The following is a 25,693-nucleotide window of genomic DNA, read 5'->3' on the forward strand; positions in this document are numbered from 1 at the left end:
TGAAGTCTACTTTGTGGTCTGTGGGAGGAGAAAGGGGAATTAAGTCACAATGTTTCAGATTCTTTTGTTTCTGTCCCTTCTTGTAAGTGAACAGCATGTTCTCACACCAACATCCGGTCCACTTCCTTATTTCTAAGGGTAATTAGCATGTTCTGTTATTGTGAATAGATATGTTTTATCCTTTTTATAAACAGTTTGGGAAAGGCAATCTTAGATACAGGGAAACAGAGATACTCAGGGAGGCCATTTGGGTATTTATCTACATTAAAATATATATATATATGTAATAATTTTTTAACTCCTCAGAGGTCACTATTATATACTGAGCTTTGCTCCTCCACAGTCAGATATGAGTTAACTCCTTTTCCATTTGACAAAACTTATTAATATTCTGTGACAAAATATTAGAGCTCAGGGATATAAAGACATTTATGAAGCAGTTGTTTCTATAAAATAAGCTTTTCTTCCCCTCTCTTATTCCCTATTCAGCAGTAAATCTGTATGAAGAAAGATGACAGGATAGAACATTTTATGCTTCTGTCCAATCACCATCGTTCCATCTAGACACACTCTGGTAGTTTGTTATTCTCTTTTTTGTTGTTTTAAAATGGAAGATCAGCCATTTACTCTGTACGCTGTCTTGAGACCTACGTTCAGAGTATGACAAATTAATGGAAGCGCTTCTTGCCTACATGCCTGCTTTTATGATGTGCAAAATATGAGACACTGGAATAAATGGAGCTTCACCTAACATGTTTTGAAACGTGACCTCACTGGGACTTATCTCCCTCGAATACAAACGTCACAATCCTTTTCTCTTTTCCCAGTGTTCACTCAGTGCAGATCTCATTCAGTGATAGCTAAGGAAAACTAGATTGTCCCACAGCACTGTCAGCAAAAGTGTGGAATGAGACATTTCTGTTATATGATCGCTTAATTACTGAGATATGCTGGGGAAAGTTCTTGGAAACAAGAGACCAGTTAATTCATTATTATCAAAGTTATGTATTAAGCTGCCTTTAAGTGTGTGTTGATTAGCCTTTGACCTTTTCTTTCAGACTAAAGACTTTAGTTTAATTTATCTAAGATACCAGTTATAATCTAGTGAAAGTATAAGAAGAAGGAGACAAGTTTCTGGGTTTTATTTTCTCTCTGGTAACCAGGATGAATCACTAGCTGCAGAAAAGCAGAAGAGATCTTTCAGAAATTTGGTAGCTTTGGGGTAGATCTCATTGATCTTTTTTTTTTTTTCTTCTTTTTTTTGTTCTAGCAAATAGCTTGTGTGTTTTAATCCATTGCCATCCCATCTTCCACAATTTGGAAGATGAGTATGCTCTCTAAAAACAAACATAAAACCCACTCCCAGCCAGATATGTATCCCTTCTGCCATAAAATGACCCTGTAATTCCTCAGGTAGTCAGTTCTAGCAAGAATGTCAGGAGTCCCCCAAAGAAAAACAACAAAATGCTGAGTGGACATAAAATGCTTATGATTTGAGACCTATTGGCTGTCAAAGTAATCCAGCATTTCTAATGAATTCAACGTGTGATGTATATGAGGTATGTATCCCATAAATCCTCATTTGATAAACCACACTGTTCCTTAAAGTTCAATTCTTTACATCTGTCAAACATGAAGCAGCACTTTCAAAGACAGATCATAGGCACACATTATTCTGAGCACCTATAATATACAGTAAAGAAAAAATACGTAAAAAATGGAAAATATCTCTCAGGGAAGGAAACTGTTCCTGTCATTCTTGTATCAGCTGGAGATTTGGGGAGAGCTCACAAACATGGTGTAGACCTTCTTTTTCATATTGGACAAACACAGAGTATCTCTTCTCCACTGGTCATATTCTATTTCCTTGGCCTACTTTGTATTTTTATTCTTTGTATCTTCCCTTGCATATGGTACACAGAGATTTTCTCTCTTAGTGTTTAGTACATCCTACCATAAGTTTTTGAAACAAAGCTAATAATTTGTTTTGGTTTCTAACATTAATGCCCTAACAATATCAGTGGCAAGAATGATAGAGGCCAAAATTAAATGTGGATATAAGTATTTACAGAGAATTAAAGCAATAAAACTACTTGAAACCATGTGTAAAGCCAAATCTTCAGAGGTACACTTCATATGACCTTTGCTTTCCCTAGAGATTTCATTTCCTTTCATACCACCTTTGGAATCAAACTTTGCATATATTTGGGATTTGATCCAAAGTCTTTAAGGCTTGTAATGAGCTAACACACTGATAGAGAATTTTATTTGATATCTGTTGCCAAGTTTATTTTTTAAAAAAATTACAGTTAATTTTAATTGTTGCCAGAGCACATCTTTGTTGACAGAAAACTCGAACCAATGCCGGTAGTTCAGTGATCTGACAGCTTACAGAGGAGGACAACCACTGGTTTGAGAGCAACCAAGGAGGACAACCTCTTTTCCTCTCCTGTAGAAGTGAAATTAAATTGTACTTCCTATTTGTCCAAAAACTCTTTTCAGATATTCATTCTGTGCAGTTTCTGCTTCAAAGTGCTTAGGAAGGGCTTGCTATGAAGAAAAGCCTTCATAAGTAGAGGCTTGTGCAGGCAGGTTTCAATGTGCTGTTTCTGGTCCATTGTGAGATAACTCCAGGTTAGACTTTATGTTGGTGTTGTAATACATAATAAAGCCCTGACAACATATCCTGTGTTTCTTACCTCTGGTGAAGCTAGCTGTATTTCTGCTCTAGAGCTAGCTGAACACAAGCCCGCTTGCTTGCATTTTCTTTGAATATCATATAGAAACATATGCAAATTGAAGTAAGAAGCACATAAGTTTGATTATCCACTGGAATTACTTTGCAAGAGGTAAGATGGGTATGTATTTGTTGATACATACACATAGTATCTCCCAGACATAACAGGCTATTTTTGCAGAATTTGCATTTCAGTTAAACAAAAGTTATGTGTTAGTTAAGCAGTATGTATTGACTCAGAACAAGAACTGGAGTTGCTTAATTGCTCTGTCATATACCACAGTTCAGACTAGCTCACACAGTAGTACGTTTTGGCCTGAAGTACTATGAAGCTAATATAATTTCTTGAAATTATTTTTCATTAAACATGACATCCTGTTTTTTCTGAGACTAGTGACTGAGTATTGAAGCTGTTTGGAGATTCTAATTAGGATTCCAGATGCAATTAAAGTTTTTTTCCCTATCTGAACTTGCTCAGTAACTATCATTTCTATTGTACTATACTCCCTATATTTTTTTTTTCCTACAAAGAGCATATTTAAGTATAGCTTTTTCCTATCTTTTTAACAAAGGATTCTTTTCAACAAAGAATTATATCAGTCAGGTATCAAGGATAATAATATTGCGGTGCAAGATGAGAAAACATCACTAAACATGAAATTTAAAAACTTACTTCACAGTAATCTGCAGTAGTGACAACTCTTAAATAATTATGTCCAAAAAAAAAAGGTCAAGCTTGTAGCACCATGAAATGTATGTTACTGTGATGTTATTCCAGTCTAGATGCAGAGAAAAATTTCTCAACAGTATGTATTGACAGCTTGCCAAAAGATTTTAATCCTGTCAAAGAACCAATTCAAAGTTGAAACTGGTAGTTTTCATAACCCTAAAGCATAAACATAAGGAAAAATTACATGTGGCAGGTTAAAGGCTACCACTACAGTTGATTAATATCTGGATATCCATGCAGTCCAGAAAAATCTTATTTAATCTGGTTAAGGGAAAATGTACTAATTGCACAAATATACTTAAGTACAGCAAGTACACCTTGATAAAGTATTATTACCTTAGGCCATTTACTACCCATTTCTTTTCAAATGATCATAGAGAGACCAAACAGCTTTTATCAGTTGTGTAAACCAAGCTAAAAAATTCTTGTGAAGATTTCATGATTAAAAGGAATGATAATAATAATAATACCAACAACAAAAACAACTTTTTTAGTGTTTTTCAACACTATTTTTTTTTTTTTACATTTTTTACATTTACACATTTTTGAGCACTATGATCAGACTTAGTATGCACATAAAATTGAATTTTGAAGAATGCTATGAATCTGATGTGTAGAGTCTCTCTAGGTCTAAGTATAAAAGAATCTTGAAGAGATCAAAATCTTAATGCTTGTTTAGATTAAGACTCATAAGCTTTGTAAGAAATTACTTCAGGCAACTAACATGAGTTTGCCTTAGGTGTAGGTAACTGGCTATGAAAATACAAGATAGATTCCCACAACTTTGCATAACTGATGGAAAAGGTACATAGGTGACTGCCTTTCTCCTTCTGACAGACACTTTTGCTATGACTAGCTATGATAAGTATCCTAATAGGTAATACACATATGTCTGAGACAACAACAAAAACAGGGTTTCACTTGGAGGATTTGTACAGGAGTCAGTTTTAAAAAGCAGATCCACAGCAGCAGTGGTAGATACAGTACAGCTACTGTTGCTCATTAACCTTTTGATAAGAACAATCCACCCAGGAGGGAAATCCCTCCTACTCTGCAAGACGGTTGTGCACGCATCCTCCACTTCTCATCACAGTATGCTAAGGACCAAGTCCTTCCTGCTTATTCTGCATCTGCTTTTAAGCCTTCCAGATAAAGGGGTAACATTGAACTCTTTTTTTTTTTTTTTTTTTTTAATCTCTCTCTTAATCCTGTTTATGTATTTTAATCACTATTTCTTAAGTGGAGAATGTGTACATGAAATATTTTGAATAGCACTTGGACTAAGTACAAAAACAATCACCTACACACATTATATTTGGTAATAGGTTACAGAGTCAACTGTTCATTCATGATGTGGTTTCTCAGTTTCTGCATTCCTAACACCCCCACGCATCGTTTATGGGCTAAAAAAAAAAAAAAAAAAAATTTTTAGCCTAACAGTAAGAGCAGAGCACGTCCCTGTGGTTGAAGCTGTGGCTTTAAAATTTTAGACTCAGGAGATCCTAGAGCTCACATCTTCTAACTTCTAGGCCTTTGGGTTAAGAACAGGCTGTTCCCTACTCCCTCCTCTGCCAATGAGCAAAGGAAATAGTAAATGATCTTGACTTCTGAGTTTTATGCTGAATAAACCAGGAATGATGACTGGATTAGTGCCTTCACAGGACTTCAACAGAGTTCATGTACCTCCACAGAGTACCTAAGAGCAATACAGATCCTAAGCATGAGTTACTTCTGATCATATATAGGTGACTATGAGACTATCTGACCCAAAACAAAAGTTCTGATTAATTTTAGATTCCTTGCAAGATTTAAATGGTGTCTGAACGTAAGTGGTTTTATTCAGGCCATGAGACCTAAGCACATGCAAGCCGTTGAAGTTCACAAGAATAACATTTGATCTTTTGTTATAAAATGGTCTCATCCCTGTCCTTATTTATAAATAAAGACCTCTAGATCTGGTGATAAGGGGATTGAGAGCAGCCCTGTGGAGGACTTGAGGTGTTGGCTAACAAAAAACTGAATATGAGCTGGCAATGTGTGCTTGCTGTCCAGAAAGCTGACTGTATCCTGGGCTGCGTCAAAAGCAGTGTGACCAGCAGGTTGAAGGAGGTGATTCTCCCCTTCTGCTCTGGTCCTGTGAGACCCCACCTGGAGCACTGAATTCAGCTCTGGAACCCCAGCACAAGAAGGACATGAACGTATTGGAACGAGATCACAGGAGGGCAATGAGGATGATCGGAGGGCTGGAGCACCTCTCCTTTGAAGAAAGGATGAAAAAGTTGGGGTTGTTCAACCTGGAGAAGAGAAGGCTCCAGGGAGTCTTTATAGTAGCCTTCCAGTACCTAAGGTAGGCTACAGAAAAGCTGGAGAAGGACTCTTTGTCAGGGAGTGTAGCGATAGGACAAGAGGAATTGTTTTAAACTGAAAGAAAGTAAATTTAGAGTAGATATAAGGAAGACATTCTTCACTATTGAACACATTGACCAAGAACAGTTAAAATTGTTGCCTCATCCCTGAAAGTGTTCAAGGCCAGGTTGAATGGGGCTTTGTGTAACCTGGTCTGGTGGGAGGTGTCCCTGCCCACAGCAGGGGGGTTGGAACTGGATGGTATTGAAGGTCCCTTCCAACCCAACCCGTTCTATGAATCTATGACTTCAAGCTTTTTTTAGTACGACTCCAGGATTTATAACTTATTCTAAATACTTGGATTTTTAGGGGGTTAAAATTATTTCAAGAAAATGAAGTAAATATAATTAAAAAAAAAAAACTAACAGGAGATGGATTTAATTTTAAAATGTTTTTCAGATAGAATAATAATTTATTACTGGACTGTTGACAAAAATATCTTAATGATGACATCCATTTTTTCATACTTGTTTTCAGCCAAGCCTGTTATCACTGAAATGAACATGATTTTGTTTTCACTTTAAAAAATACTAAGAAATAAAGTAACCATTCCAGTCTACTCAGTCAATGTTTAACATTGTTTTCATCCAAATAAATCATGCATTTGGAATGAAAATTAATTTTTTTTATAGTAGGTAACAGAAAAATGATCCTACTTGTATAATTTGGCTTCACTTCCAGTAATTGACTATGAAGAGCTGATCCTACTCCCATGAGGTTGATTGCTGACCCTCATTAACTTCCCTGTAAGCCATTTTCTTTCCTAAGTGCCACTTAAAGCAGGAAATCAGTAGTTCAAAATTAATACTCTAAGGGAAATTGTTGGAAGTCACTGACAATTTAGCAGGGACATTTCTACTCAATTTGTATAAAATGTCCAATACATTAACTTCTTTTAAATCTGTTTACTAGTATTAATTTTGCTGAGTTACCCTATGCAAAACTGTTATGTTGCAACAGAAGTATGTCACCATCTTGTACACTTTTATAGATATTTTAGCTAAATTATTTGGCTTGAAATCTGTTCAAAATGTAACAGAAACTTGATTAAATGTTATACCATGCAATAAAATAGTCTCACATGAAGAGCAGTGGAAAAGCTGTATTAATACAATCAGACTACCAATTGAATGATTTCCTATGTTTGTTTTTCTTCAGATTCACTGGCCTAGTACACCTCTTCAGGCAGAAGAGTGCATAATTAAAGGAAGAGATGCTGTAAGTATCATTTATTATAAATCAAATATACTTTTATTATACTCATTGCTGACCCAAAACAAGGATTCAAGCGTCCCTAAATTTCAGATAGATCAAAGCATAGATATAATTCTAAGTGTTGCAGCTTAAAAATATGTAACCGTTATGAATACACTAAATTATTAGTTTAATTGCTTTTCAAAGCAGCTCATAAACAGGCAATGAACGCTTGATCATCTGAACTTTCTCCTAATTCTTTCTCTGGTGATAGCAAAGAAGGTACCTTAGTAATTCCTTTTCCCATTTCTATTTCCCTTTCTTTTTATACATATAGAATATCTTATCTGTTTAAACATTCTCACATTCCAATTCATTTCTAAAATTCAAATTCTCTAGAAACATTCAAAAAGCAGCTAAATTATTAGTAATTATAAGATATATTCAAAATCCTTTTGCCCTGTAGGTTTTCTGGCATACTAATATAAATATTTTATTTTAACGAACCTAGAAGCTGTTCTGTTCTTGTGTTTCAGTGCTTTGACTTTAATCACTTCCCAGGAAAAGACATGAAAGCTCACTGACATACAGTGGCTGATATCATTGGCATGACAGGATGAAAGTTCTTCTGGATGGGAGCTCTCTATAATTTTGCAGCGTACCAAGCTCATTATCTGCACCTCATAAATACACAGCAAATACAACACCTAATAAATCTCACAGCTGTGAGAGCTCACACTTTAGCAAAGGATTTGAAAATGATGAGAGTTTTACAGCAACAGTGATAAGAACACATAACAAGGAAGGGCACATGCAGTGTTTTCCCACGAAACACAGCAATCAGGCAGCCTTGATGATACCACCACATATTCACTGTGAAGCCTAGGAAGCAATAAAGATTCTGGTTGAGGTACAAGCATGAGAAACGTCCACATCAAGGGAATGGATGAATCAGAGTGGAAAAGATAATATAAAATAATAATAATAATAATTATTATTATTATTAATTATTCTACTTGATACTTTAGTCCTTGCACTCACATGGCTTAGAACTGATTTTTTTTTAGGTATATTAGAAGTTCATTGCATTTTTCTGGAAGCTTTTGGACCTTTGAGGATTTCAGGTGTCATGTTGAATATGGTGTTATTCTATATTATCTGAACTTCATGGTCATATTAAATGAATCAAAAATCTAAGGTGTTTCAGTTTTATTTAATACTACTTTTCAGCATAGGCTGCAATTACATTAAAGCTCTGTCATTTTTTCTTCACCATTACACAATACAATGTATTTTCTGATACTTTGAAAATATTCTTTGGGTTAAATAAATGCATAAATAGGTATGGTTGTTCCAATGTAATGTAAAGTTTTCACCCTCAGACTCTCTAAGGATTCCCTAAAATTTGAAACCTTTAAAAATTCATTCTGCTAGTGTGTCTTCAAATGTGCACTGTAATGAATATGATCATTCATTACATATGTTTCTCACATTCTCTCTGTGAATGTCAGCTGTCTCATTTTCTAAGAAGAAAATCAGAGAATTTTTAAATAAACACAAGAATACAGAATTGGTGTCTTAAAAAAACAGGAAAAAATGTTAAAATTGTGAAAGCTGGAAATATTTTAATACCAACAAATAGTGAATGATACTCTGGTCCTCATGCAAGACCTAATTATGTGTGGGACAATGTAAATGGGTAAGGCTAATTAATTTCAGAGAATCCTTAGTAATTTTCATTAACCTGCTCAGTATTCAGTGAGCTAAATTGCTCAACATGCAGAGAATCTAAATTAGAAACAAAATTACTTGCCTTCTCATCTTCATTTTTTGTAGCCATAAATGAATATTGTCCTAATGGTGTTATATCTTAAAATCAACCCTTTGCCTTTTCTAAGTTCTGAATTCTATTTTTCACACTATAAAGTCTCTGAGAAAACAAACAAACAAACAAACAAACAAAAAAACTCATCAGTGGTCTTTCAAAGTTTTTTCTTGTTTATTTCCATCTTTATTTTCCTTTACAAAAGATCTGGTGCTCACTGCATAACTGATATTAAGGAGGTCTGAAAATGTTGTAATAAGCATCTCAGTGTTGAGGAACTCCAAGTGTTCTCTGCTAGCTCTCTCTGTATGACACAACAAACCACTTTTACAAGCTTTTACAATCTTTAAATCTTAGCGGTTCGTCTTGTAGCAGTAAAACCAAATACTGTAGTCATAAACAAAATTTTAGAAAGCTTGCAACAGACTAAAGAGGACATTTGGAAAAGTCTTGTATTAACAATTGCATCGTCTTAAACTCAGGTCACACTTTTCTGATCCAGTTCAAGCCAAGGATAAAATCGTTCTGCTCTCATCCAGTGTGCCAGGAAACACACCTGTAGGCCTGTGGTCTGAGAGCTTTTGATCCTTTCAATTATTTTATCAGAACTGGAAATCATACAGAAACAGAAATCAAATTATGTTGTGATGACTAACTCCTTCACACTAAGAAGTTTCAGATGAATGAAATTCTACAAATGTATTAATATGTCTACAGAGCCTCCTAAAGATAAACACAATATTTAATAATTTAATATAGTAGGAAGACAACTTATTTTAATATCTCCTGCCTGATTCTTCCTTGTTACATGTACAAGATATTATTAATGGGGTCAACAGCAGTGTCTAGTTGTCTTTTTTTTTTCATTTGTTTTGATAAAGGCTACCCATTTGGAATGACTTTTTCTATATTTGGTGTCTTCTCCGCAGAATTTTTCAGGCTTTTCTGTGAAGACACACAGGAGAAAAATTGTATAATTTTTGCTCATGTAAAGAAAAATATAATCCTAAGATCTCTGTTCCTCTAAAGTGCTTTTGAGACAAAGATCAAGAGTTGCAAAGATATGTGGATAAAAAAAATAATAATAAAAAATGGAGAAAAAAGAGATCACCACAGAGACAGAACAGAGGGAATAAGTCAGGAAGGTCATATTTGGAAGAGAGAGAGAATGAGGAAGAATATCAGTGCAAAACATCTACTTAAAAAGCTACAAAGCATCATAAAACTACTATGTTTTAACATTCCACTACTGCCAGTTAGTAAATATGTATGAAATACAAGCAAAGTGGGTATCTCTGTGTGCTGATTTTCACGTACTTGATGACATCCCACTAATCTCAATTCACTGTTTCTCTGTTTGTCTAGGAATTTAAGTAGAATATTTTTTTTCAGTGGGTCTAAAAAGTATTGTCAGGTGACAGACCATGTAGATGCCACATGGAAGAAGACATTATTGTTGTTGTTATTATTATTATTATTATTATTATTATTATCGGTTTCCTTTTAAAAAAAAAAAAAGAAAAAAAAAGAAAAAAAAGTAGGAAAGAAAAAAATGAAAAGGAAACAAAATAAAATAAAAAAATCTAAGAATTAAGAAATGCAAAGAGTGATATTAAACAAGGTTCATTTGTCCTTTGCATATACAGGTTGCCCAGAACAGTTAAAGTTGTTGCCCCGTCCCTGGAAGTGTTCAAGGCCAGGTTGGATGGGGCTTTTGGCAACCTACTCTAGTGGGAGGTGTCCCTGCTCATGGCAGGGGGGTTTGAACTGGATGGTCTTTAAGGACCCTTCCAACCCAAACTACTCTATGATTCTATTATAGTCATATGTAATTACACAGCGTGTTACCTGCCTGTGTAGGCTACCTATTTCTTTTGCAGAATCACAGAATAGTTGACGATGGAAGGAGAATGGCCCCATCCCTGATGCCCATGTACAAGCAGAGACAATTTAAGCAGAACCTGGTGTCCAGTTGCCTTGTGTGGATGAAGTCCCCTACAAGGACCAGGTCCTATGAATGTGAGGCTGCTCCTACCTGTCTGTCAAGGGCCTTGTGTTTATTCTACATTTCCAGGTGACTTGTAGCAAGTATCCAGTATAATGTCACCTATCCCTCTCTTCCCTTTAATCCTAACCCATGAAACTCAGTCAGCTCCTCATCCATCCACAGGCAGAGCTTAATGCTCTCACAAATAAAGGACAGCACCTTCTCATCATCTTCCCAACCTGCCCTTCCTAAAAAGCCTGCATCATTTCATTACAACACTCCATCAGGGAGCCATCCCACCACATCTCCATGACCCCAGCAAGATCATAATCCTGCAACTGCACCCACATCTCTGAGTCATCATGTTTATTCCCCATACTGTGTGCATTAGTGTACTGGCACTTAAGAGAGGCACCTCAGCATGTCAGATTCCTAGAGCGGGTTTGAGAGACTTCTCCACGCTGGTGCCCTGTATGTATTTCCCTGCTTACATGCAACTGTTGGAAGTGACCCTGCTTACACCCAGTGTTGTTGATTCCATGCTCCTGTCATTCCTGTCACATCACCACATATCCTCTGTTCATCAACCCTGTCCATCATTCACAGGGCTGCTGATTACTCTCTCTCCCCTCCATCATTTCGTTTTAAGCCCTCATTTTAGAGTCAACCATCATTTTGGGAAAAAAAAAAAAAAAAACTTCTCAATTACCATAACATAACTTCTCAGTGATAGTTTAAGGAGAAGCATGTAACAAAGGAGAATTTTTCCATACGATACTTAATTTTTTGTTGGATAAATTAGAAGACTTGCACTGAATGCTGCAAAAGATTGACAAAAGACAGTTTTTTAGTTTTGAACCCAACTTAGCTTTGCAAGAGCTGTATTCTGGCCATGGCTCTGCCACAGACTCATCCTCTGAAACAATAACTTCTTTCAAATGGTCATTAAGAACCAGGATTGTTCTTATCTAAATATACTAGTCCAAAAACTGGACTGAGAGCAAAATTTCCAAAATGAAATTCCTCCACTCTCTTTTACACATTCATTTTATGATAGATTAATTTGTCTTTTGGAGATGTATGGCCTTCTTCACTGAGTATTTGAAGAGTCTAGAAGAAAAGCTTTGATTAGAAGGCTAAACTTTATAATAGCTGAAGTTATCTGAGATTAATCCCATTATAATTGTCTTCCACTTCATATGACCTGGGTCTTAAAACCCAGGGTCCGAGAGGCAGAAATGTCACACAATGAGTGAAAATGAATGGAAATTTTACTCAAAATATAGAAAATATTGCATAATATTAAATACTCCAATAATTCAAGTCCCAGGAGTTCCAAAATTAATGGATACACTTTTCTCACTCTGTCTGTTCCTGGTTTAGCACAGGAAGAGTAATGACCCCACATCTCAAAGCAATGCTTAAAAATTTTTTAATTGCAATATTTATGAAGCTGCAAATACACTGAGTCCCAAAGTATTGCCTCAGGGAAAATGAATAACTTCTTCTTCAAAGGAGAGTGTGAATGGTGGAACTAAAAGAAAGCATGATGTTATACAAAATAAAAAATATTGATTAGCAATGAATTACACAAAATAGTTATGCAGTAGCCTTAAGAAAAAAAAAAAAAAAGCATTATTTTTCTTGAGTTTTTTTAACTTGTGAGGGAAGCCATTTGCTGACTATTCATATCTCTTGCTCTGAAGTTAATGCCCAGTGCATCTAATAAAAGTTAGTAAAATTAATATCTAGATTTAGAGAATATACTTGAGATTAAAGAAGCACAAAATATGTTTTATAACTTATTAACTCCTGACTCATAAAGTGCTTAAAATAAGCTGTGATAAATAAAAGCTCTAAACATGCTTCTAAACAGAAGTGTCCATCCATGGATTTGGTGAGACTGAGGTACTAGTATAAAGTGGGAGAACTAAGATTTTATACATGATGGAAAAGGAATTCTCTGTATGCAGACCACCACCTGAAGGCACATGACATGTTAAAAAAAAAAAAAAAATTTTTAATCTATCCTTTTTAACAGAAATGCTAAGATATTTCGATGTATATTTTTTATGTAAACTAGGATGAATGTGCGAATTATGTCCGTGTCCTTCACCGATACAACAGAACACATCTCCTGGCTTGTGGAACAGGAGCTTTTGATCCACTCTGTACCTTTATTAGGGTTGGGCATCCATCAGAGGTAAGAAATCTCTTTTATAGTAATGACTCTTTAGATTTATATTGCAGCAAAACCTCTATGGCTAAAAATAAATATTTAAATTCAAGTGCTCAGAGTTCTCATAGAAAGCATACAAGAGGTTGTTTTTCTCAATAGAAATGTAATCATCATCCAAAATTAAGTTTGTGACTAGGGGATCTCACTAATAAGGTATATTTTGGAGAATTAAACTAAAGCCTCATCTTTTCATCTTAGAATTTTATATCATTTGAGCTGATACAACACTTTTTGAAACAGCATTCTTCTTAAATATTTCATTTTTTAGCACAATCTGGTTTTTTTTTCTGTTTTGTTTTATGAAATAGTGCACTGTATAACAAATACATATATTTAGTTTGATGGCAGATGGAATATCTTAAGCATTTTTTACTGAATTCAGCTTTTAGTGTCGATTGTATTCAGCAATGCTGAATGTATTCAGCAATTCCTTAATATTAATTTTAACTGGGTGAAATAATACTACACAGCAGATCATTAACTGTAACATAGAATCTATAAAATCTGGATCATTCCTGCCTCAATTATATTAGATCAGAGTTAAAGAATCACCAAATATACCAATTCCTCATTTTAAATTAGTGTCTAAATGTCCTTAAGTACCTTCTCCTGATTGTATGAATAAACTTTGTTACTACATGGAGACCAGAATGCTGACTGGTTGGACTTTGGACTTGCTTACATCCTGATTCCCTTTATCCTTGTTTCCTCCTGCTCCTACATACAGCCAATAAATAAATAAATAAATAAATAAATCATGAATTTATTCTGAAATTCCCTCAAAAAAAAAAAAAAAGTCTTCTTAGATAGTGTGGAAAGGTATAAATTAAAGGTATAAATTACATTATCAGTTCTGGACCTGCTGGTCCATATGGAAACATCAAAACTGAAATTCAACATGAAAATTGGACACTTAGAGCAATCTCTTTGCATATACTTAGTAGTGATGAAAAAATTATTTATTCTACTATAAGGTAAAGCAACCAGTAAGGAATCCCACTGTTTATCCAAGCTGCCCTGAATTTGGAAATTTTCAGTAGGATGCTAGAGAAGCATGTGTGACGACTGCTTTTAGGAATCTGACCAGAGATTCCTGGTCATGCAGTTTGAAGATGCGCTGAATAATGGTTTGGCTTAGTTGTCTCATGTTTAGTGACATCTCCCAGTAAAGTTGAATGTTTGTCATGGAGCTGATGTTAAAACACCACCCAAGAGAGTTCTTGCTTTCTCCATGCCATGGAGAGGATTTTCAATTTGATTGCAGTTATATTAGTCCACTTTAGAGGCAGGTTTAATTTTGTGTATATTGTTTATAAAATAACATAGAATGAACAATAATAACCAAATTTACTGATGATCATAAGAAAAATTAAAACTTCTAAATAAATATTCACAAGCGTTTTCCTTTTCTTTTCCATATTTTAGGTTTGCCAAAATCTTTAAGATATGTTATAAATAATCAGTTGATTGTATGTATATACAACAAGAAAAAAAAATTAATGTTTTATGGAGCTGAGATTGGATAAACTGGAAAAAAACTCCGCTATATTCTAGAAAATTAAAGTTTGGTTTTGAATTATGTTGTGTAAGTTTAAGGGTCACCTTCAATTGTGAAAGAAATATTGCAAATATACCTTGTATTTATTTATTTATTTTTGCCTAGTTCCAACCCCCCTGCCATGGACAGGGACATATTTAACTAGACCAGGGTTGCTCAAAACCCCATCCAACCTGTCCTTCATCACTTCTAGGGATGAGGAAGTGTATGTTAGTATTTAAGTTAAAATACGATGATGATGATGATGATGATAATCTTAATGTGTATTTTAACTGTATGTTAACATAAATATGTGACTACAGGGGACATTCTTCCTTCCCACCCCAACACACCTGCAGTTATTCCATATCAGAATTATTCACTTTATCAGTCTATTAATAATGTATTTTCCCTAATTCCTTTTCTCACAGATTTCAGCTTATGCTCTCCTAAGCAATCTGGTTTTATTCCGTCTTCTACATCACACTCCAATTGTTATTTCATATTTAGCTGGCAGTTTTGTGCCTACTATGTCGAAACAGCTATTCTTCAGACTTTTCTCATACATACAGTTTTACTTATTGGTGTATTGGTCAGAACAGCAGGAAAACAAAGAATAGGGGCTAGAGATGATTTAAAATAAGCACTTGGCTCAAATAAATATTAATAATAAATATAAATTTTTATAAAGTCTACCATATAAGTCAATAAAGGTATTTATTTTAGTAATATATATATATATTTTAATAAGCCTTTCTGTGTAAAAGTTTACCCCTTTGACAGATTAAACTAGAACCACATCACCAGAAACAATCTCCAAGGATCCAGTCTATGCTGTAAACCTTTATCTGCTGCTAAAATCAGAAGCACTTCAATAGTTAAGAATGCAGTACAGGACTTACATTTAAAGCTATTTGACATTCAGAAATACACTGTCTTCTAAAACTGAGGAACTAAATAATGAGCAATTAAAAAAAAAAAGTGAATTTGCATTTCTTCTTTGGTACTATTATGAACCTTGTGTCAGGCTTCCTTGTACAGTTTAAAAGAAGCAATATCTATATATTTAGGAACACTATTTAGGAATGTGTAAGCAACAGGCTAATAAAAATAGAAACCAAACAAACAAATAATGAGAAACAAGATTTGTATATAAGAATGTGTGGCCCATGATCCTCCCCTTATGTATCACTGTCCTTCCTTTCCTTCTTTTTGTTTATTATTCTCCTTTTTAAAACTGAAGTTCTAAAACTTTACTCACACTGAAGTCATGGGAAAATTACAATTTTTCTGTTTATGTAGACCAACAGGAAACTCATTTGCTACACCAGTAGCTATAAGGACATAAGTAGCTAGACTAGTTTCCATTATCTGAAAAGTTGACCATCAGGATTAAAAAAAGATAGGTGCCATGTGTATGGTAGTTTAAAAATAACACATGGTATGTGCTTGAGTGGAGAAATTGTAATCTTGAAGGATAAGGTTATCATATAACTGCAGGAAGTAAAGGGACCAGATCTGTCCTCAGAAAATTGCAGTTCAGACTCTGTGGTTCTCTCTGGTGAGAGTATCCTGAGTCAGTAACTTCAATTATTGTCTTGCAGTTTCTTCCACCTCAGCTCTCTTGCCTCTGTCTGGCTGTCTGACTTTCATGGAAAAGAGAATAACAAATGGTTGGCAGCTGCTCACCAAACTCTTTAGGTCCAACCATGGAAATAACCTAATCAGGGAATACAGTGATCCTTACACAGCACTACTGGCTCCCAGCCAGCCTCAGATAGAGACCATGACAGCATCATAATCTGCATTTTTCTGAATTTATTTTTATTACTAAGAACAGTTGTACAAAAACAGGTTTGTTCTTTCTTATACATTAATGCATCTATTTCTTCTTTACTACCCAGTTCAGAGCACAATTGCACCCATCTGGCTTGATAACATGCTCCCCAGATACTAGTGATGTTTCCAGCAAACAGAAAACTGATTAAGAGAATTATAATCTTAGGGGGAGACATTACAAGAAAAAAGATGTCTCTACATAAATATTTGTAATGAAGTGGGATAAAATAGCACAATGCAACAAGAGAAAATTTGACCATACCAAAAGCAATCTTAAAAATATAAGAACATTCCATTCTACGCAGCAGCAAAAACATGTCTCTTAAAAACAAACAAACAAACAAACAAAAAGCTAGTAAAACTGAGACTTTTTATTTAAGGGGTAAATGCTGGTTTATAATACATAGTTACTGCATAGAAAGAAATTTTCTTATATATATTCATATTTTTTTTAATATATTGAACTTCATTATAAGCAAAATCTAATTTTGATTTGTGAAGTAGGTTGCTTCTGAACAGAATCTCTTTGAGATCTTTTATATTTGAATGTTTCTATACCTTCTTTTAACAATGACACTTTGCAGACCTTTTGAGTTATCAAATGTGGGAGGAAAAAAAATAATTTTAGCAGACTTCTGTGTATCTACATACCTAGCTATCAGAGCATATAAAGCATTAAGTCTCCCATATGGAATTATGAACCAGAAGTATCAACACAGAAGAAATACTTGCTTTGTGGTCCCTACCTTAAATTAAGTGTCAGTATTGCTTCCTGAGCAATACTGACAAGGCAAGATGTAATCCTCTCAGTAAAAAACTGCAGGTTCTTGAATTGTAATGTGCATGTTAATAACAGTTAGATATTGTAGATGTTTAAGAACTTGATAGAATAGCAGGACTGTATTTTCTATAACCTTGGCCCTTGCAATTTACTGAAAAAGACAAGAGAAACAGTGTGGTGGAACAAAATAACCAGCTGAGATTCTAGCTCTTCTGTCTCAGTAGTCCCATGTTGCAGGAAAATGTATTTTGTTGCTGGATAATAATGAATGCTTACATTAAATCATCCTTTTCTGAATACCTTTTTGGTAAGAAAATGAAGTATAACAGTTCTTCCTTTGGACTGTGATAATATCCCAAAGACGGGTTCATGCTTGTATTCATATTCTACATCATTGTCTATCCTGATTCAATAATTAGCATGCTTTTGTGAGGTGCACTCCATCTTATGAAAAAGAATGTTCTTCCTCCAGTAAATAGTCTTTCCTCCCTATGCAACTACAAATGCATACTTTCTCATCCAAAACAGGTTTGAGTTGTGTCTTGCAAAACACTGGACTCCTGTCAGCAATCAGTGAAGACAAAATATTTTTTTTCTCAAAAATAGGCAGAATTTGGTTGCCTAATTGGCAGAGCATTATTCATTGTAACTTACTGAAATTCAGAACCTTTAAGTTTCTGAAAAAAAAAAAAAAAGTAAAAAATGTAATCAGTTTTCCTAGAAAATATTAATCTAACTTACTATATGGTAATTGAAATCTTTCATAATAAAGTTATATTCAGATACCTTATATAATGATTAAATTATTCTTTCATGCTTTTCATGGCTTATAGAAATATCATACTAGAAGTAGTATCTATAGATCATGATTATAGAAATATCATGATCTTTATTTTAAATAATTTAAGTTTTTAATTATTTCAACTAAATATTTTTAAATAATTATACTTGAGCATGTTAATCATATAAAAAATAAGCAACATTTATTGAATTTGTTGAATTCCATGTCAAACTTTTGTTCTACAACTACAGTCTCATGAAATATATTTTACTAATTCAAATTATTTATAAATTCTATGATACATTATATAACCATTTGAAAAAATAAAAGTATGACAGATTAATACAGTTATTTTATTTTAATATTGGTTTAATTGATACTGCTGTGGAATTCCAGGCTGTTCACTTTAGTAATGCTGTTGCCAGATATTACCTTTCTAAAAATATACAATTATGGTCAATGATAGCAACAAACAGCTTTTGATTTTTTTTCTCTCTTTCTAAGTGGTTTGATTCTGATGAATGTTGCTTTCCCAAATCTAAACATTTCAACAAATTACCCAACATTTTTCTGCTATTTAGAAGTTACAAATCAGGAAAAATTTGACTGCTGATTCTGAAGACAGAACTAAGCTGGAGTTTCCAAAAGAGCATACTACAAAAGAGCATACTCCAACAAAACATAAGGTAATTGCCAGCTGCTAAGTAAGCTCATTATCACTGACTTCATGAAATATTTTCAAATGTCAAAAAGGCCATGCATATCAGGAAGAGGTTGGGTTTGTCTATCATCCAGAAGAGAATTTCCTTCATTTTATTACAATTAACTTTTGTGTGTGTATGAACAAAGCAAGAGTCAGAGACCCTCCAACCCAAATTTCCCATGATGCACTGAATATGTATCCTTCCCACGCGCTCTGTGAGAACAAAATGAGATAAGTCTTCAAACAAAATATGAAGAAAAGATGAAGGAAATTAAAGAAAAAAAAATTGCTTCAATTCTTGGCAAATCAACTGTTGTCACTCCTGTTGCCTTTGATGCCACTAGGGAAAAGAAAAATAAAGTTTTGCACTAGAAGATGAGTAGATAAGAAGATGAGTCTGTAGAAGAAGATGAGAACAAGAAATGTTTTCCATATCAGTCAATGTTTCTTCACATCTACGTACTAGTAAAACAGTTCTCCTGTACTGTTGTAAATAGCTCAGAATACCCTAGATGAATTATGATGAACCATAGGTAAATCAGATGAAAATGTAGACCGCAGATAAACCTGCAGTCAGACAATGTTTTTTCTTAATGAGCTATCTATTCAACAGAGCAACAAGTTTTAGGAGCACCTTTCAAAGGTCCAGACTGCCTTATTAACAAACCCATGAAGTAGCTTTAACAATGTATGGGATTTCGACCAAATACAGCTAATATATTTGGTGTATTACTCAACCTCCATAGGATCTGCAACATGAATGGAAATTCCAAAAGAAAACAATTTGCAGAAGTAATAACCTAGGTTTTTTCTATAAACTATATGGAGACAACAAGATACAACTGATTTATGGAGACTAAGGTCTATCTGCATGAGAAAAACCTGTTGAGGGAATGGAAGATGTGGTAATGAACAGTGCATTAGACATAGCAGCTGAGGAAACTAGGGCTGTTTAGTCTGGAAAAAAGGAGGCTGAGGGGAGACCTCATTTCTCTCTATAACTACCTGGAAGGAGGTTGTATTGAGGTGCACATCAGTCCCTTTTCTCGTGTGACAGGTGATAGGACACAAGGAATTGGCTTCAGGTTACGCCAGGAGAGTTTTAGATTTGGATATCAGAAAAAAAAAAATAAATTATTCACAGAAAGAGTGGATAGGCATTAGAATGGTCTGCCCAGAAAGGTGGTAGAGTCACCATCCCTAGGGATATTTGGGAGATGTGTGGATGTGGCACTTAGGGACATGGTGTAGCGGTGGACTTGGTAGTGTTAGGTAATGGTTGGACTTGATAATCTTAAGGGTCTTTTCCGATGTAAATGATTGTATGATTCTATGGTCAAGAACTTTTCTTCCAGAACATGCTGTAAATCTTTAATGTGTATGTTGAGCTGGCAGAGTACCATTTTCAGTGCCTCATATAACTAAGTAAACTGCCTGCAGCTGTATTTCTCCACCTCAGAGAGCTGATGGACTAAGTCATCCTTTCCACAAAACACCCTGGTTGTTTCAGGGATCCCACCCTAAATATTTCTAATCTGATGTACTGCTTATTAAACTCTTTCCTCTTCAATTAGCCTGATGGGATTCCACTTGTCAGGGAACAACAGCTCTAAATTCCAAGTCTTTAAGGCCTGTTAGAAAGAAACAGCCTTTAGTGAAGTAGCAGGTGTACTTGTTTGTAGAACAGTTCATTCAGGCTGGAATTTCTCCTGTCTTTCTAATCTGTGTTTCTCTTAATAATTCATTAGATTTGAGGAGTGACACTTGTTTTTCTATATATTCTGTAATTAGGATAAGGTTCAACTGTGCAATATGCTTTCCATTTGCCTTTCCCCCCCAAAAAATGTAGGTAAAATAAGTCCCTCAGTTCTTGCTTTAACAATTGAAGTGAATTGACATGTAAGTTAGAAAGAAACAGCCTTTACAGGAACATACAAGTATTCCAGTTTAATATCTTAGTTTAATATTTACATGGCAAAATTATTGTGTTCTTGACCAACATTTGGTAAAGTCATCATTATTTCAGATTGTTAAGGAACAAAATTCCATACATATTTATGTCTATTATGTTCAGATATTTTTTTCTGACGTACCTTTTTATAATCAAAACAATGATCTGCACAGTTATTCCATCTCCATGGTTTTTCCTATTACCTCATCTCCGCTCTCAGTTTGCAGAGGATTAGGGGGGAGGAACATATGGTTCCACTGATCAAACAGAAGTGGGTGTTGGTCAGTCCTTCATTAAATAGAATGTGTGACAAATTCTTGTCCTGAAAATATTTGCTCAGAGACAGTGTTCCTCTTTGGAAGGATAAAAAGCCACCACTTAAAAACCCATCCACTAAATCTTAACATGTATATCAACACAATCTATTTGTGGAATTGAATCTGCAATGCTAAACACTATGAAATTACTTTCTTATTGAAGTTCTCCATATCTGCATTCATGTGAAACTATTAGTTAAGATGAGTGATCTTTAAACTAATGTCAAGAGTTCATGTACATAAAGTGACATCTAGTAAGACACTCACTGTCATAGAATTTTTGACCAGAAGAGATAATTATATCATCTAGTCTGAATTGCCACCTCACAGGCTGTTAAATTACATGAAAACATCCAAAAGCCTCAAATTTCATTTAGATTAAAGGACTTCAGGTTTTAGAAGTGAAATATGTGTGTGTTTCAAGAGAGATTAAAATGTTACCTAAACTCAGACAGGAAATGAATTAAGTTAACATTATCTCTAAGCTCGCAGCAAAAAACAAAGGTGCTGTGCTGCAACAGGGAAAAAGGAAAAAGGAACAAAAAAAAAGACCAACACCAACCTTAATCTGAAGAAATATTTCTTACTCAATCCATGTTTTATGTATGCATCCCTATGAAAATAAGCAAGTACTAGCTAAGCAACACATGAAAAAGATTTTACGCACTGATTCAAAAAACACCATCTCCAAAACTAGACAGCCTCTGATACTTTTGAGAAAAGATAAACATCCTCTGATGACACAAAAACTTTCCTTTCTAATCAAAGCTCATGTCTATGTGAGAATTCAAGTTTTTGAGATAGTTATAATAATTATCTTAATGAACAGTTACATATGTGAAGCTCAGTAAATTTAATGAAGAATGGGCAATTCTGTTCTTGCAAATGCTTTGCTTGGAAAGGAATAATTGGTATTGCATAAATAGAAACAAAGGCCTGAAAGGACCACCAGAACATTTTAGATCAGTCACACACTGCATGGATAATTTATCCCAGATATTGAATTAAAACATATTTAGGAAAATATGTACTGTCATTTTAAATAATACAAAAAATGGTAAATCCACTCTTTCATTGGTGAGTTGTCCTAATATTTAATTGCTTTCAAAGTTAGGAAATTGCCACTTACTCAAGGTTAAATTTATCTAATTTCAACTTCCTGCCATTTAACCTTGATATGCCTGTGACAGCATAGTTGAAAATTCTCTTACTATCATTTCCACATCTTTTCCATATGTAAGTACCTATACACAAAGATCAAGCCACCTCTTCACTTTTTTGATAAGCTGAATAAATATAGCTCCTTAAATCTCCTACCACAAGAATGCCACAGCCATATTTGTGTCCTTCCTGTGAACTCTGCAGTATTTTTACATGTTCTGGAAGTGTGGACACTAGAACCAGACATGGTATTTGATGAGGCAAGGTCACTTCCCTACTTCAGTTTGAGATTCCTCTTTTTACAGATTTAAGTGCTGAGTTCTTGGCACAGCATCACACTGAAAATTCTCATTTTTGCATTCTGCGCACTTGACTCAAAGCTACTCTCTGGAGCCCAAAGTTATTCCAGTTAATTTTACACATTTAGTTGAGACAAATAATTAGTAGTCACATATAAGAAGGTAAATGAAGAGATCTCTAGAGATGCTTGTCACCTTTAGCTGTAACAAGGCACTTATGATATCCAAGATCCCAAATAAGGTACTACAGTATTTGAAGGTAGTTTGACTGAATGAAGATCTGAGCCTTCACCTTTTAGGGAATTCTTAAGTAATATCTTATGATATAAACTGTTGTCCTTTTTCCAAGATATATCACTTTGGATATGGTTGTGTTAAAATATATTTTGTCAGCTTCTGACCTTTAACTCTGTGTTTAGAGAATTCCATAACCTGAACACACTCAGAGCACTTATTATCATTTTCTCTTCAGTAGTTATGCCTGACGAGTCTTTTTGTATCATTCATAAACTTTACCATTAAAGAAGTAATATATTTGTTTAAATCAATGCTAAATTAAAAAATAAAAATAATATATAAAAAAATCAGCTTTCTATAAAAACAAAACAAAACAAAAACTTAGGAAAACCTTCAGGAAAGGAGGATTCATCAATACATACCTAATAACAACTATACTTTATTATAAATCAGCAGTTTATATACCTTAATAATTCCACAATGCACATTGTTTCATCAAATAGCTATGTAGTAAGTCAAATGCCACAGAGAAAGTCAAGTATTCTATATCAGCACAGTTGTTCTTATCAGTCAATCTTACACATTGTAACGAAGAACAGGTTCGTTTGACAGTACTCCTTATCCATAAAATGGGGTGAGTGACATACACTACTTTTGGGCACTATCTAAATATGTCTATATCTGAAATTTAAATTTAATTTGGCAGATCGGTAGAGATTATGAATTGATCACCCATATGAAATGAATTTTCCATTGTATTAAACCTGTCTTTTAGAAGATTAAAGACAGATGGTTAGGAGAGAATGAATCAATACAGAGGTATAATGTTATTAACCCAAAGAGAAAGAAATATTCCACCTGTGTGGTAATCTGATTGGGATAGGTAAACATTCCAGTCCTCATCATACTGATTTTTAGATTCTGCCACCTTTATTTATGATAGAAACTATTTTTCTAAGAGAGGGTACCGTATGAATTCTATGGCATTATTTGAGGAGTGGAGGTACTACACAAAAAGGTATTAGTCATCATAATTAAAACCAGCAAAAATTGAGCAATGACAGGGTTTAGATAATACAGGTTTATAAAATGCACCTTTAATACTCAATAATTCTTATAAAATTTCACTGTTTTTTTTTTATTTTTTCTTGACTAAGATCTATCAAAATAAAAAATCCAGATTAAAAAGTAAACTAAAAAGAAATATTTCTTGCAGTTCATTAGTGTCATCAAGAGCAAATAGCTGGAGGCTCCTCAGGCAGTGGATCCAATCCCTTGCCCTTTCTTCCAGAATGCCCATTTTGGCATGCCTTACTGTAGCTCTGTGGAAGGACTATTATCTATCTAAGGCTCCCTTAGGCAGAGAGCACTTCCCCAGAGTATCTCTTTCTTTCTAAAATGCATTTCAGTTGAATGTAATCGTTGTCTTCTCTGTGCCTAATGCATCTGTTCCTCCATTCATCATCAAATCCTGTAATCTAACCTCAAAATACAGAGCTGTATCCTTCCCTGTTTCCTGACTTTTCTCCCCTAATTGTTATGATGGCAATCATCAAATAAAAAGACTTTTATCTTGTATTTGCTCTGGTGTGACCCTCACAGTCTCAAGACAAGTTTAGACTGTCAAAATCAAGGAAAATGGAAACTCTTGGCTGTCTAGGCTCTGTTCTATGTAAATACAGAGCAGTTCCTCACAAAACTTCCTTTGCTTATCTGCATAGTTTTTGTACTCTCTATAGCTCTTCTTTCACCCGGTCATAAGGCTATATCTCCATATACAAATATTTAAATCTTTTTAATTCTAGAGATCCTTTATGGGGTCTCTGGAACTTTCATATATACCAACCATCATACTATTGCAATATAATCATAATTTATGTTGGAAATGGTCCTATACACCATAAAACCCTAATGAGTTCATCTGTACTAAGCTAAGGTTTTGTAAAAGTGTGTCTCCTAAAATTCTGATGAATTCAATCACTTCTGCATAATAACATTGATCTGCCAAGGACAGATGCCCATGATTTCTATATGCAGTTTTTATTTTTGCCGGAGTATTTCACATGAATTAACTCAGAGAAATACATTATTTCTGTTACTTTAGGCCAGATATTTTGACAGAAGTCACAAATTTCTAATCCTTCAGCAAACCCAGACAGCAGTCTGACAGAGCTACAGATTTTAAACAGGTATTTTCATTGGTGCCTGAAGCGTATTAATCATTTGAATGTAGAATAAAAGACATAGACCTGAAAAATACATCTGATTTTTTAGGGAGGATTTAATGTCTGTAATATTTTATGCACTCTCGTCCCATAGGATGATTGATCTTTTCAGTATGTCACTGAAGAGTAAGAGGATTGAAAACAGATCCTCGGAAGAAATACTACCCCCCCGAAATAATCTCAATTATGTCAAATAGAGGAGATCTGACTATTTCAAATGGCTCTTTGAGGACCCTAGCCTTAATATTTTATCCCTATTTGGATCAGAAAATAACCATTGAATGAACATGGAAGGCATAATTTTCAAATTTAGTAATCCTCTGACAACAGGCAGAACTATTTTTTGCCAGTGCTTTTGCCAGGTACTTTTGAAAATTAACATTTGGAATTTTTTTAGAAGATTTTACATCATGAAATGAAAGGTATTTTTTCACTTCTGGAGCATCCTAGTTGTTGACTTAAATAGCCTAGCAATTGGAGAAGGTCTTATAAACTCCATGGTATTCATTAGTTTTCTACTGGTTTTAGATTTTTAATTTTTCTTAATGAGTCTGTTGGATTTATACTGAACAGGCACCCATCTAATATTTGGGACTCTAATTATCAGAAACTGCTAATACATGTTTTTCTTATTGTCTAAATATGGGCTACAATACAAAAAGGATATATGATGTAAGTCTTTTCAGGTCTAACTCAATATGTTATTTTCTGTTGTTATGCAAAGAAAAGATATAGTGTTTATCT

The 25,693-nt window shown here is 34.3% G+C and overlaps 1 protein-coding gene across 4 annotated transcripts in view; it reads left to right on the forward strand.

The window, feature by feature from the left end:
• SEMA3E (semaphorin 3E) overlaps positions 1 to 25,693 on the forward strand; it is a 152,250-nt gene that overhangs the window by 80,685 nt on the left and 45,872 nt on the right. For 3 of the 4 annotated variants that reach the window (XM_083823010.1, XM_083823012.1, XM_083823013.1), the window contains 3 exons: positions 7,032 to 7,091; positions 12,963 to 13,082; positions 18,638 to 18,742. In XM_083823010.1, coding sequence (XP_083679136.1) covers positions 7,032 to 7,091; positions 12,963 to 13,082; positions 18,638 to 18,742 — 285 coding nt within the window. The remainder of the gene's footprint in view (positions 1 to 7,031; positions 7,092 to 12,962; positions 13,083 to 18,637; positions 18,743 to 25,693) is intronic. The other variant, XM_083823011.1, reaches the window with a different exon arrangement.

The sequence above is a fragment of the Anser anser genome, assembly GCF_964211835.1.
Source record: "Anser anser genome assembly, chromosome: 1".
Lineage (NCBI taxonomy): Eukaryota > Metazoa > Chordata > Aves > Anseriformes > Anatidae > Anser > Anser anser.